Below are 14255 nucleotides of genomic sequence, written 5' to 3'. Positions count from 1 at the left end.
GGCCTTGCTGAACCACCACTCACGCGGTCACGCCGGATATAACCAGCTATGCTGCATGTGTTTCTGTTCGTGGCACGTTGCACACCCCAGGGAGTTCCACTCGGCTTGGCGCTCCATCTCTTGCCACCCTGCATGTTCTTCCAATGAAGAAATCAACAGAGAAGCCACTCGCTGGTGTTGCCTGCAGTGCTACACATCCACGGCGTGGTTCTTCACAGGAAGGTCGACGAGCTTGTGTTCCTGTAAACTTGGAGAGGGTCTAGGCGACGCGCCGGGAGAGATGAGGAAGGAGAAGGATATGTTCATGACGACACGGATGGTGGGCTTTAGGCGCTGCAGTGGCTGTCCAGCTCCGAGCTTCAGTTAGCCCACGTCGGCCCAATGACTAGCGGGTTGCTTTCTGAAGTAGTAGCTGATACAGACCGATTACAAGGAGCGGCGCTCGAATGGGGAAGAACAGGAAGAACTAGGGTTCGGGAAAAGGAGGGTAGCAGCCGCCGATCCGTTCTGTGATCCACTGGATGACGATGCCGTCTCGCTCGCCTCCTTTAGTAGTCGCGTGGGGCGAGCTTCAGTTAGCCCACGTCGGCCCAATGATTAGCGGGTTGGGCCTCCTGGCCCGTGTCGACCGCTGGGCAGGGGCGATGTGGCTGCTGCTGTCGCTGCTTGGTGGGTCCGGCTTGTCAGGACCGTTGACATCCCCCTTTCCTTGAGACGAGGCTTGACCCCAAGCCTCCGCAAGCGGGAACCGCTCCTGAAGACTGGCTTTGTCCTCCCAAGTGTCCCCTAGCGTTTTGGAATTGGACCAACGGACTTTAACTTGTTCTCGCATCTTGCCCTTCGATATCCTCCATCTTGACTGAAGGATAGACACAGGTACTGCAAGTTCATCAGTGCAATGTGGAAGTTGAGGTTCGACAGACATACCGGAGTTTAGCACACGGCGCAGCAGCGAGACATGAAACACCGGATGAATTGTTGCTTGAGGAGGGAGTTGCAGTTTGTAAGCCACTTCATTGATCTTGGCCACTATCGGGAATGGCCCGTAGTATTTGTATGCCAACTTGTGATTTGCTCTTGGTGCCACCGAGGTTTGGATGTAAGGTTGCAGTTTCAGGAACACTTGGTCCCCCACCTCAAATGACCGAAATGATCGACTCTTGTCAGCTTGGCTCTTCATGAGCTGTCTTGCTCTGTTCAAGTGCTGTTGTAACAGTTCTTGGACAGTATCCCGCTCCTCGATCCATGATTTGAGAGCTGGTACCGAACATATGTTCTCAGCTGTGATCCCCCAGTGCCTAGGTTCATATCTGAACATAGCTTTGAAGGGAGTCATTCCTATAGCCGAATGATGAGAATTGTTATACCAGAATTGAGCAAAGGGAATCCAGAAACTCCATTGCCTTGGGCAAGCTTGCGTGAAGCAGCGCAAGAATGTCTCCACACACTGGTTGACCCGCTCGGTCTGGCCATCCGTTTGAGGATGATTGTCCGTGCTGAGCCTTAGTTGCGTGCCTGCAGCCTTGAACATTTCTTGCCAAAAATGGCTAGTGAACACCGGGTCCCGATCGGACACAATAGCTCCTGGGAGGCCATGGATTTTGTATACTTGTTGGATGAACAATTGAGCCACTGATGCCGCTGTGTACGGGTGAGCCAGAGGCAGAAAGTAACTGAATTTCGTTCTTTTGTCAACTATCACCAGCAGGCAATTGAAACGGCTAGACTGAGGGAGGCCTTCCACAAAATCCATGGAAATAATGTCCCATGGTTTGGAAGGAATGGGTAGAGGCAGCAGGAGACCTGGCGAAGCCGCCCTATCTGGTTTGGCTTGTTGACAGATCGCACAACACTGCACGTAGTGCCTGACTTGCGCCTTCATTTTGGGCCACGCGAAAAGGTGCCTGATGCGACTGTAAGTCACCGGGAAGCCCGAGTGACCAGCCATTGGACTGTCATGAAAAGCTCGGATGATGCGTTGTTGTATGTGAGTTCCTCCTCCCAGCTAGATCCTCCCTCTGAACCTGAGAATGCCTTGTTGCAGCTGAAACCTGCCTTTGGGATCATCACACACTGCTAACTGCTCCAAAAGCTTCTGGGCGTGAGGGTTGCTATTGTAGCTGCTGAGCACATCTTCCAGCCAGCTGGGTTGACATGACGTAACCAACGCAAGTGCCTCTGCTGGATCCACCCGCGATAATGCGTCTGCGCCAGTGTTGCTAGTCCCTTTTTTGTACTTGATGCAATATCTGAGTCCCAGAAGCTTCGTAAACGCCTTCTGCTGCCACGGCGTATTCAGCCTTTGCTCTTCCAGATGGGTGAGGCTTTTCTGATCCGTATAGATGACGAATTCTGTGTGTTGAAGATAAGGTCGCCACTGTTCCACTGCTACAATGATGGCCAGGTATTCTTTTTCGTACGTCGATAGGCCTTGGTACCTTGGGCTCAGAGCCTTGCTCATGAAAGCTATGGGATGCCCTTGTTGCTGAAGGATTGCCCCAATGCCACGATCGCACGCGTCTGTCTCTATGGTGAACGGCTGCTCAAAATTGGGCAGAGCTAATACTGGGGCTGAGATGAGCTGCTTCTTCAACACTTGGAATGTCGTTTCTGTGATGGAAGTCCAGAGGAAAGGAACCCCTTTCTTCAACAAATTGAACAGTGGCCTTGCAATCACTCCAAAATTTCAGACAAAACGACGATAGTATCCTGCGAGGCCCAAGAAACTGCGGACGCCATTGACATCTTGCGGAGGGGCCCAGTTTGCCACTGCTGCTATCTTGGTTGGATCCGTGGCTACCCCATGCGCGCTGATCACATGCCCAAGATAGGAAACTTTGCTCTGTCCAAAAGCACACTTGCTGAACTTCACTTTCCATTGATCCTTGCGCAGCAACTCCAGCACCTGTCTCACATGCCACTTGTGCTCTTCCAATGATGCACTAAAGATCAAGATGTCATCGAAGAAACAAAGCACACAGACTCTTATAACCGGCTTGAGAGTTGTGGTCAATCCTTCAATGAAGGTAGGTGGGGCCCCTGCTAGTCCAAAAGATAACACCTTGAACTCAAAATGCCTCTGGTGCGTAGAGAAAGATGTCTTGTACTCCTCCCCCAGCGCGAGTCTGATCTGATGGTACCCTGCGTGCAAATCCAACTTGGAAAACCAGGCTGCTCTGTGTAACTCGTCCAACAGTTCCTCGTTCACTGGGACAGGGAACTTGCCTACCACAGTGATGGCGTTCAGTTGCCTGTAGTCGATGCATAGGTGCCATGTCCCGTCTTTCTTCTTGACCAAAATGACAGGGGAGGAAAAAGGGATGCTGCTGCGTTGAATAACACCAGATTTCAGTAAGGCTTCGACTTGAGCTTCTATTTCTGTCTTATGTTCTGGCTTGTAACGATACTGCCTGACATTGACTGGCCTTGCTTCTGGGATCAGGGGAATACGATGATCGCACGCCCTTCTTGGTGGGAGTCCCACTGGTTCTTCGAACACGTCAGGGAACTGGTTGACAATTTCCTGAATGCAATCTGGAGTTGGCTCTAGATCGTCTTGCAGAGGGGCGACCACACAAAGGTGTATGACATGAGTGATCGACCCTTTGTTGCATAGGTTCTGTAGCTGCAGGCTGTTGATGGATTGGCAAGTTGTGGAAGTTGCGTCGTGCCCCACGAGACGTAGCAGACCTGCTGGATTTGGGATCTCAATGACGCATGCGCGCTAGTCCACCTGCATCGGGCTGTGCTCTTCTAACCAATCCATGCCCAAAATGACGTCATATGTGCCCAGAGCCAGAACCTTCAGGTCCGTGTAGAACTCATGACCCTGAGCATACCAAACACATTGCGGAGCGATTTCCTTGCAAAGCAATTCCCCTCCGTCTGCCACGCGCACCCGGCTGGGCTTGGCCATTGGCTGAGTCCCTGAAAGCTTACTTCCCAAACTCTCGTTGATGAAAGAGTTGGAGTTGCCTGAATCGACCAACATGAGCACCTCGTGTCCCTGAAGCCATGCTCGAAGCTGAAACGCCCTAGCTGACACTCCTCCCGTGACAGCAGAAACGGAAATGGCCATAGCAGTCTCTTGCAACCCTTCGTCCGAACTCACTTGGGTGTCGACGAAGCTGTCAATGCCAAACATGTCCAGCAGTTCCTCTACAACGTGCAACTGCACTGAGGTGGGGTACACATGGTCGTGCCCCTACTTCTCACCGCACTTGAAACATAAGCCGCGTGCTCTGGGGTACTCGCGCAGAGTCTTGAGCTTGGAGGCCTCCGCGCGCGCTGCGTCAGTGCCACGGCGATCTGTCGCGACCGTGGCTGGGGGATGACGCAATAGAGGAGCCGGAAGCGGCAGCGGCACGCCTGCGCAATTAGCAATGAAAACAACATGGAGCATCAGAAATTATAAATACGTTTGAGACGTATCACTAGCAATTAGCAATGCCGGAAGGTTGTCTCTCTTTGTCGGTGCCGAGTCCTGAACGACGGAGCACTGACGGGTTGACACGAGTGTACGAGTGCACACAATAAGAGGGATTACACATGTGATCCTTGACAAGGGAAGACTTAGCGACATCCTTACAACTAGGTCTAGATGTGAGGATCTATGATTGTTCAGATCTCTTCTACGACTATATAGAATCCGCTGCCTGGTGAGTCGTTATCATGATCCTCGCATGTATGGGCATGCCCCGTTATCTGCATAGTGATTTTGGCGGACAACATAGGGCAATAAATAAATAAATTCTACAGTGTAGACCAGCATAATGTTCCGTGACTCTTGTGATATTAATATTGAGTAGTATCTTGGGTGAATACTCTGTCAACTTTATTAAAAAAATCTTCAAAAAATATGAATATTGTGTCAAGAATATTTGATATTGGTGTAGAAATTATTTGGTGCCTCAATTATGTAATGATTCTATATTGAAACATGTATAAAATCATGTTAAACTTGATACCATACGATTCATATCAAAATTAGCAGTTCCAAAAATTATTTAGAATAATATGGAAATCAAGTATGTGAAAAAAAATGTCAAAGTGGTGAGGGGAGAAAAAGAAACAATGACATGTTAACACGAGAAAAGGTCAGGGGTGTCTGCGAAACCGAAATGGACTTAAAATCGGAGCTGGACAAAGGCGGGGGCCTTTCTAAATAATACTAGCTCGAATCTCCAACAAATTGACGGTAGTATAGTGCTGCCGGGCGAAGGGGGCAACTTACAAGTGCAATTATCTTTCCGAAAATTTCTCAATGTCTTAAGAAAACTGAGAGAAATCATGTGCCGTTACAACCTTGTCATATTGTTGGATTGCCCGTAAACAACTTATAATTTGGCTATCTGATTAGATTGGGTGACGACATATATTGTGTATTATCTTTTTTGCTAGAGGCGTCGCCTTTAGAGAACATCTTTTTTTGTCAGGGTGTTGCCCACGATTAGCTAGCTGTTGCGAGCCGTCGATCACTTGGTGGTGTCTCTTTTTTTTTTTGGGGGGGGGGGGGGGGTGTTTTGGTGGTATCTTTTTCACGCTTTGATTAGCTCTTAACAACATGTTGATGCATAGTCTGATCGCAATTGGCATCTTATTGATATTAATATTTTCTTTTATAAGAAAAGAGTAGCAAAAGCCTATACTATATGCAAAATTTCTCATTGTTTTGGAGAGGAGATTTTATGCTCTCGAGCTTCAATGATTTCTTTAGTTAAAAATAAAAAAAAGTCCATTTAAAAAAATTAAAAATTTCTGAAGAAAATCATGGTTGTTCTCACTGTTATCTTCCATAAACATGTAAAATTTCAATTTGAAATACTTTTTATTTTGAGCTACGCAAAAATGAAAAATGTGTAGACCTCAATATATGTAATGAACAGTGCATATTTTCAAATGTTCAGATTTCATCATTTTGTGTAGTCCATAATAAAAAGAATTTCACGTTGCGATTTTGCATGCTTTATATGATACATCATTTTCTATGTTCATATTTACTCCATTATTTTCTGAAACTTATAAATATATATTTTATCTCTACTAGATACGGGTACGTCGACTCTGGTGGTCATTTTGTGTTTTGGCCCCTAGAAATGTTAGCAATTAACCCACGCAGTCCCTTTCCCAATTCCTGGAGCGTGGCGGTTCTGGTTCGAAACTCTGCCCCCATGCAACCTAGTTACCGCCCGGCGAACCACCGCAGCTCGCCGTCCCAGCGCACCGCCTCCATCCACAACCCCTCCCACCATCCAAGCGCATCGTGCCTGGACAGTTGTAGGAGATTGGGAAGCGACACATTCGGGGAGGAGACGGGGACTCCGCCGATCTGGACGCGGTCGTCCGCGCGGTGCAGGAACTGGACATACGAGCTAGGAGCATCTCCTGGCTCCTGCCTGGCCTAGATCTGATCACCGGTGGATCAGCTGCACACGCACGGGCCTGCACTGCACACCCGCGCACGGCACACACCGATCGAGCCGACCAGGCCACGTCTTGTATCACTGCGTTGACACCAGGAGCACGCCTGCTCCAACCTGCCGCTGCTGCACCGCAGGGGCACAACACGCCGGGTGCCCGGGTCCTCCGCCTCCCAACCGCTTCGTCAGCTCTGCCAGTTCGGGTCTCTTTCTCTCTTGTTTTTTTTCAATAATACTCCCTCTGTTTCGGAATTACTCGTCCAAGAAATGAATGTATCTAGATGTATTTTAGCTGTAGATACATCCATTTCTGTGACAAGTAATTCCGAACGGAGGGAGTAGTTAATAGTTGCACCTCCGTTCGTAGGGCTCTTGAGCAGATAGGTTTGCCAAAAGAATGATACATGACGCTGGTGCTTGGTACTGCTTGTGTGCCGCTGCTGTTTACGTATGTTTGTCTTTGCAAAAAATTGTGTGGTTGTAAAAATAAACTTTAATTTTAATTTGCGATGTCAAATTTGCATTGTCAATTTGAATAGTTGTTTGTCAAATTTGCATTGTCACTTTGGGTCAAATTTCCAATGAGAAGGAAATAGAGAACAATGAACAAAAAATTTCCAGACCTTTTTACGATTTTTTTGAAACTTAAAAGTATGTGTTTTGAAAATTTCAAAATAAACTGCTACGTGGCGCTTGGGCTAAATTTTAAGTTCCCGTTGCAACACACGGGTACTACGCTAGTTTTTTTTTAAAAACACCAGGATAACCGGAGCCCCTGGAGCCAAAGTGGCTTTCCGATTGTTTTGAAAAGCTCAGAAAACCCGCATGCCATCACAGCATCCGCTTATTAGTATGTCAGTACACTATTTAGACGCATAAACAGCTTATTTTATTGCCACTCAAACCAGAAAAATGAAGAAATGTCACTGGAAAGTTTTCATTACATTCAGTTTCCCCTCCACGAGATGTTGCAAGAAACCGGTGAAAGAACGATGCGACGAGCCGCCTTCGTGGATCGCGCAACGGGAATCCTCGCGCAGTCCGGCAGCTCTTCTCCTCATTTCTTGGCCAACACCACTGTCAGAGTCCATCAGTTTGCCCACGGCAGCAGAGATGGCGGCCCTGCCCACGGTGACGGTGCCATCCTCCCTCTTCTGCCCCCTCAGGTCGATGCCGACCTTCCATTCGTCTGCGGCCATCCGGGCATTCACCAGTTGATCCCAGGTCCGAGGGAAGGCGAGCAATGGCACCCCGGCGTACACGGCCTCCAGCACCGAGTTCCACCCGCAGTGGCTGAGGAAGCCGCCGACGGAGGGGTGGCACAGCACCTTGTGCTGCTCGCACCACGGCACCACCAACCCCCTGTCGCCGCACATCTGCTGCACATCGGCGGCCTTGTCCCGGGCCACCCAGAAGAAGCTGACCCCGCTGTCACGCAGACCCATGGCGATCTCTTGGAGCTGCGAGGGCGGCATGCGGATATAGCTGCCGAACGAGACGTACAGCACCGAGTTCTCTGGTTGCGCGTCCAGCCACTCACGGTGCTCCTCCTCGTGGATCTTGTCGTCCCCGTCGAGTGCCGATGAAGGGCCGATTGGGTACACGGGGCATGGAAGTGACTCTGCTATTGTGTTGATGGCACTGGGCTCAAGCTCGAGGAAGGAGGTGAAAAGGACACACTGCACTTTGCGTACGTCGGCGAACATCTCCACTGCTATTTCAAATGGTCGCTTTCGCTCCCAGGCACGGATGATCTTGAGATCAGACAGCCTTATCGATGTGAGGCCCGGGACCGGGACGTATTCCTCCAAAGACTTCTTGATGCTTAGTTCTGCAGAGCATGAAAGTACACATCACTAGTTATGTGTGCGATTAGCTAAGGACGAATTGGAGATGCATTCCTTTTGCAAACACACTAGCAGAAGCATACTTAGATGCTTGTTCGTTCCCATCTCTATCACTCTAAAACAAATACTGGAGCATTCTCCAATAATTACTACGTAGTAATTACCTTCTTGGGAGTCACGTCCATCCACCGGTGGCCACAGGTCCAAGTGGTAGAGCGCCAAGAAGAAGGTGGCCGGCTGAGTCCACAGCGAGCACACCGGTATCCCGCGCCGCGCGCCGGCGGCCAACGCCCACGTCAGGAAGGTATCGGCCAGGACAGCCTCCGGCCGCAGCTCCAAACGATCGAGCAGCCGCTCGACGGGTTCCCCCATCTTGTCGCGCACGGCCTCCACGAATCCAGCGTGGTCGGCACCACGGCCACGCTCAGAGGGGGTGACGTTGGGGATGGTGGCGAGCCGGACGCGGTCCGGCAGCATGACGGAGGCCAGCAGTGCCTGCCACTCCTCCGTGACGACGACGGTGACGGTGAGGGAGCCGTCGGCGGCCACGAGCAGGCGGCACAGGGCGAGCATGGGGTTGATGTGGCCGCGGCCCGGGTACGGCAACGCGACCACGTGCCGAGCCGCCGCCGCTGTCGTGGAGGCCATTGTTTGAGATGCAGAGAGGAGATCCGTGGGGTTTGGCGACCACTAGAATGCAGGTTACCTAATTACAGTATTATATACCACGATGCTGGTTGAGATGCTCAGAGCTCAGGATTTTTTTAATCATAGAGTTCTAAAAACGAATCACTAGAGCGAAATATTACAGTTTTGTACCAACAATATTTCAGTTTATAAGAAAAATTGGTCGAAACTAAGGACTAGTTTGTCATCCAAGTATTTTTGAAGCATGTAACCAGTATCACGGTTTCTATAAAACACTCTAGTACTTTGGCGTGTCTGATGCAGTGAATACCGTGGTTTTAAAAGCTTAAGTATTGTTCAAAACTTCATTTCCTTCTGTATTGAAAACTTCAATCTTGACTTTTTTTTCTTCTAAACTGAAGTAAAAAATAAACGATTTTAAAAAGTATTTCCGCTTTCAAAACTTCTTCACTGATCCAAAAACAAAGCTTGCTCGGAGTTTGTAGAAATGTTTGATGTTTTTCATGGGAAAAAAATCATGTTTTTGTTTTTTTCATGTTTTCCTAAAATGTATGGAATTTAGAAATTTTGTTTGCATTTTTATAAATTGTTGAGGATTACAAAAAAAATTCACGTTTATAAAAAATGTTAAGATTTCCAAAAATTATTCACTTTTTCCAAAAAAAATTGGAAATTTCAAAATTTTTAAGAAAAGTTTGGAGTTTCATAAATAATTTTATTTTTAAAAAATATTCGACTTTTCCAAATTGTTCACAATTTTGTTGAAGAATAGTGTTGATTTTTAAAAAATGTGGTCATTGTTTGTTCTTACATATTCGGCTCTATTGGAAATCACAAGTAGTCGGTCGGTCTAGTAGCAAGCAGGGCCTACTAATAGTGTAAGGTCCATAGATCAAGTCCACGTGATCACTCATTTTGCAGTATTTTGTATTATTTTCTACATAAATACTGAACGTGATTTGGGCTGGTCCAGTGGGCACTTAGAGCCTCGTATCCGTACGGCTTATACTGGACAACCCATTATAAAATGGATGCGATTTGTGAAAGGTCCATGCTGTCCTTTATACATTTTACGAGGGGTTGTACCGATGCGGGACTCCTAACTAATTTGCTTGGTTTCTCCGTGTCAGCTAAGTTGTGTGGTTGTTGTGTAGCTCCTAAACTGAACCTAGCAAGTGGTCTAACAGCTCGGGACAGGATTATAAAGCTAGCAAGGGGAGCATATTAATTGATTCTTACATGTGGCCACACGGGGACATGGTGGTGGATGGATAAGAACTACGGGAATAGCCAGCTAATGAACTAACCTAATGGCCGACCTAATGGCCGGTTGGGACAATTAGACAAATTAATATAAATTACTCCCTCCCTTCGTTGTTATAACGCGATTTAGACAGCTGGTTTTGAACTGTTTAGAGCATTGTCTGAGCAGGCTTGAACGTCTTATATGTAAGTGAACAGAGGGAGTAGTTAGCTGCCAACCGGACAAGAGTATGATGCTTAAACTAAACCAACTCAACAACGTCCTCACCCACTAACTGAACCACCAGCCATAAGTCTATACATATACTCCTACCAGCCAAACGAGAAGACAATCATCCATGGGTGGAGCTTCTAGCTGGTCGAGTAAGTAAATCGAGGTAAATATAATTATTAGTGATTGAAGACAATCAAGGCTTCACAAATAGAATGAGCATAACCACAAGGTTAGCTAAGAAAGGATGATATTTTTGAAACAGTTAGCAATTTTTGAATTAGCTATATGTATGTATGGTTTTAAAAAACTCAATACAGACACCCTCTGGCTTACCCAACCGTAATTAGTACGTGTGTGTATGTATGTATGTATGTATGTATGTATGTATGTATGTATGTATGTATGTATGTATGTATGTATGTATATATGAGAGTTGAGTTGCTAGCCATTATCCAACTCGATCTTAGTGTGATGGAAAATTCTAAAACTAAGCTAGCATGCATCATCAAAGTAGACTTCATTTAGCGTGTGTACCTCCACAGTCTCGATCTATATGTACATATGGACAAGAGTAGGCGTAGCTAAACCTGTTAATAGTTTCAAATCCAGATTAAAACCAGTCCAAACCACATGACTTTCCTCCCATCAACCAATCCAATCCAAATGTTGAGGTCTAGAAGCCAGACCGGACCAAACTAGCTGTATTTCCCATCCAAACCAATCCAAACTGTTTCCTGTCTTTGGATTAAATCCATAGTTTCAAACCATGGACAAGCTGCTGCGTTGTTACCGTGAAGCTTCTGGTCACCTGCTTGGTCGTTCGTGCGCTTAATGGAGAGACACATGGTCTTGATGCTGCCAGTCAACCAGCCTAGCTTAATAGAGAGAGAGAGAGTTGACACACAATCAGCCACTCGTGGGGGGCTGCTGCCATGAGCAGGGAACCGCTGCTGCTAGATGGGACATCCAGATGGAGGCTGAGGGAGGAAAACACGGCGGTCGGATCTCCAGCAGGCGGCAACGACGGCACCGCGACCCCAAATCCTAGCGGCTAGCGCGTGGAAGCTGGTCGTCGACGCGATGGTCTTGCGTAGACTGGTCGCTGATTTGTTCCTGAGACTATGGATTGAAACGATTTGAGACCGATTAGTCCATGTCCAAACCGATCCAGTCCAGTCCAATTAGTGTTAAAGCCCAAACTAGACCAGATTAGATTAGAGCCTCAGACCATTTAAACCAATCCAAAAACAACCCACTACAAAACCGAACTAAAACTTAAGTTTCAACCCAAACCATTCCCAGGCTTAGGCGTAGCCATGCCAGACTGACCTTGTTAAACGAGAAGACTTGGGTATACTCTTCGATCGGTGGAGCCGCCCTTCACGTTAACCAAATATTGAGCTGGCCACTAACATGTGCCGTCACATGGGGTTGTAGCTGGTCGAGATAAGTACATTTCACAAGTTAGTAAACAAAACTCTGGCAGCTGAACCAGGAATAGACACAATTAGCTGGGATTGAACAATAGTGGCTTCACAACTGAATCCGCACAACCACAAGGTTGAATGAGAAAGGAGGATACTGTTGAAATTGTGAGCAATTTTCGAATAAGCTAAATCATAGCTTCACAACTAAAAGACATCTGAGCCGGACTGCTTACAAAATATTATACCCATACCTGCAGCTAATACAACTTATTTATACTCTCCTTTGAAATAATATGCTACCAGCCAGCTCTGAATGTGATGGCTGATGCCCAACACTACCATCAGCAAATTAAGTTGGCATCTGTGCATGACCGAATGAAGTTGACATTCGTGTATAATTTTAATCCAGGACACCCTATATCAGCCTTACGCATATATAGCTCTGTACCCAGAACTCGGGCATATGTTTACTTGAATGAATTAGCTGGCGGAGATTATTCTGGGTATATGCATCTGTTGCAGAAATTGGTGTTAATAAGGAACTTTTTTTTGGTACAAAAACTAAGTTTAAATATTCTACAACATACCCCTTTCTCTGGCTGCAGATGTGCGTTCTACAACGTTGGCTAATCTGAAAATTTAGGATCCATTGTATCTGTTGTCATAGATAGGAAGGATGTCCTGATGTGTAAACATGATACAATTTCCAATGTAAACATGACACCTTAAACATACGTTAGGGAGCTTCTGATTGTTTGGGCACACCACACACGCCTCCTATCCCGACCCCCTTCTCACTCCCGTGCTGCCCCCGCGCAGCGACTGGGGTTTGTGCGACAGGTTTCCTCACTTGCAAAATGATAGGTTTTTCACCGTGAAGCTGGAAGAGACCTTTGATGTTTGTACGGTACACAACGACAAGCATTTCATCGTAATTAATATCATCACTTGTGCTTCTTTTGTTCAATGTGTAATTTCTGGATTTTTTTTTCAATTCGATTAGTACATCATGTGCCATGCTAGACCATATGTATTGGAGAAGCTTGGTTTTGGTTTAGATGACTTTGAGAATGTGGAGACGAGGAGGGCTCACTTAAGAACTAAATATGTTTATGAGTTTCTGGTTAAGCTGTACAATGCGATCAATCACTCCCATTTCGGCTGCTCTCATTGGGAAGGTCTCTGCAAGGCATACGGATTTGAGGATGGTATCCAAATAAGATTTGATATTCGTCCCGAAGATTATGATAATGATGATAATATCGACATCTGGGTAGATGTGGATACGCCTCCAGTTTTGCCTAGATGTGAGTTTGTCAAACTAATTTGTTAAGTTAAGTAATTTATAATGTTAATTTAAAAATATTTGGTGTTTGTTGGTACTAAATTTATTTATTTATAATTGTCAGCTTATTTCTTATCTTCAAGAAATACTCGGAAGGTTGTAGACAGCACATACTACAACTATAACTCCGAGCTTAATTGTGAGGAGAAGGGTTATCTTGCCTCATTCATAGAAGATGTTGAGGCCTTTAAAAATCACTCTATCAGCCCAAGTTATACTAGATACGAGCCACTAGTCCATAAATTGCTTCATGGTAACTTCATTGCCAAAAACTTGGTAAGATTTTGTTAATGATGGTAACTTCATTGCATACGTTATTCTTAAGTAAACTACATTGCTAACTATATATGTTACTATTACGTTTTTCAATAGAGGCTACCAAAGGAGGTTGTCCCTGACTTCATGTTTATCGAACGTGATATGCATATGTTTAGCTTACGACCAATTCCTTCGAAGGCTTACCACAGTGCATACTCAATTTCTTCAAATGATGGAAGGCTCAAAATCAAAGCATGGAGCAAAGTGATGAATGCGCACACACAACTAATTGGAGACAAAATGAATGTGCGGCCACAAGTTGGAGATAGGTTTATCTCCATTCTCCATTATGAAGATGGACCGGTTTATCCGTTTTATGGTATTTTACCTAAGAGAGAGGAGTAGGTCCTAGGTATTAAGAACAGTTAGTTAGTGTTGATTATATATGACTATGATGATGATGAGAAGTTGTTATTATGTGCTACAATGTGTTAGAGTTGATGATGATGAGGAGGAGGAGGAGTAGTGACTGCGAGTACTATGATGATGATGAGGAGGAGGAGTTGTTATTATAACTAGTGACCAAGTTGTCATTGAAGGAAATATGCCCTAGAGGCAATAATAAAGTTATTATTTATTTCCTTATTTCATGATAAATGTTTATTATTCATGCTAGAATTGTATTAACCGGAAACATAATACATGTGTGAATACATAGACAAACATAGTGTCACTAGTATGCCTCTACTTGACTAGCTCGTTGAATCAATGATGGTTAAGTTTCCTAGCCATAGACATGAGTGGTCATTTGATTAACAGGATCACATCATTAGG

General features: G+C 46.0%; 1 protein-coding gene across 1 annotated transcript; it reads right to left on the bottom strand.

Annotated features, from left to right (window-relative positions):
- Positions 1-7183: 7183 nt before the first annotated feature.
- LOC125522293 (UDP-glycosyltransferase 87A1-like) lies at positions 7184-8951 on the bottom strand. Its single transcript, XM_048687367.1, has 2 exons — positions 8431-8951; positions 7184-8250 (listed from the first exon to the last, which is right to left on the bottom strand). Exons 1-2 carry the CDS (start codon positions 8912-8914, stop codon positions 7343-7345), a joined length of 1392 nt encoding a protein of 463 aa, XP_048543324.1. The 5' UTR covers positions 8915-8951; the 3' UTR covers positions 7184-7342.
- Between the last annotated feature and the right edge of the window lie 5304 nt (positions 8952-14255).

Source organism: Triticum urartu, chromosome 7 (genome assembly GCF_003073215.2).
Source record: "Triticum urartu cultivar G1812 chromosome 7, Tu2.1, whole genome shotgun sequence".
Lineage (NCBI taxonomy): Eukaryota > Viridiplantae > Streptophyta > Magnoliopsida > Poales > Poaceae > Triticum > Triticum urartu.
This window is presented reverse-complemented; position numbering and strand designations above follow the sequence as displayed.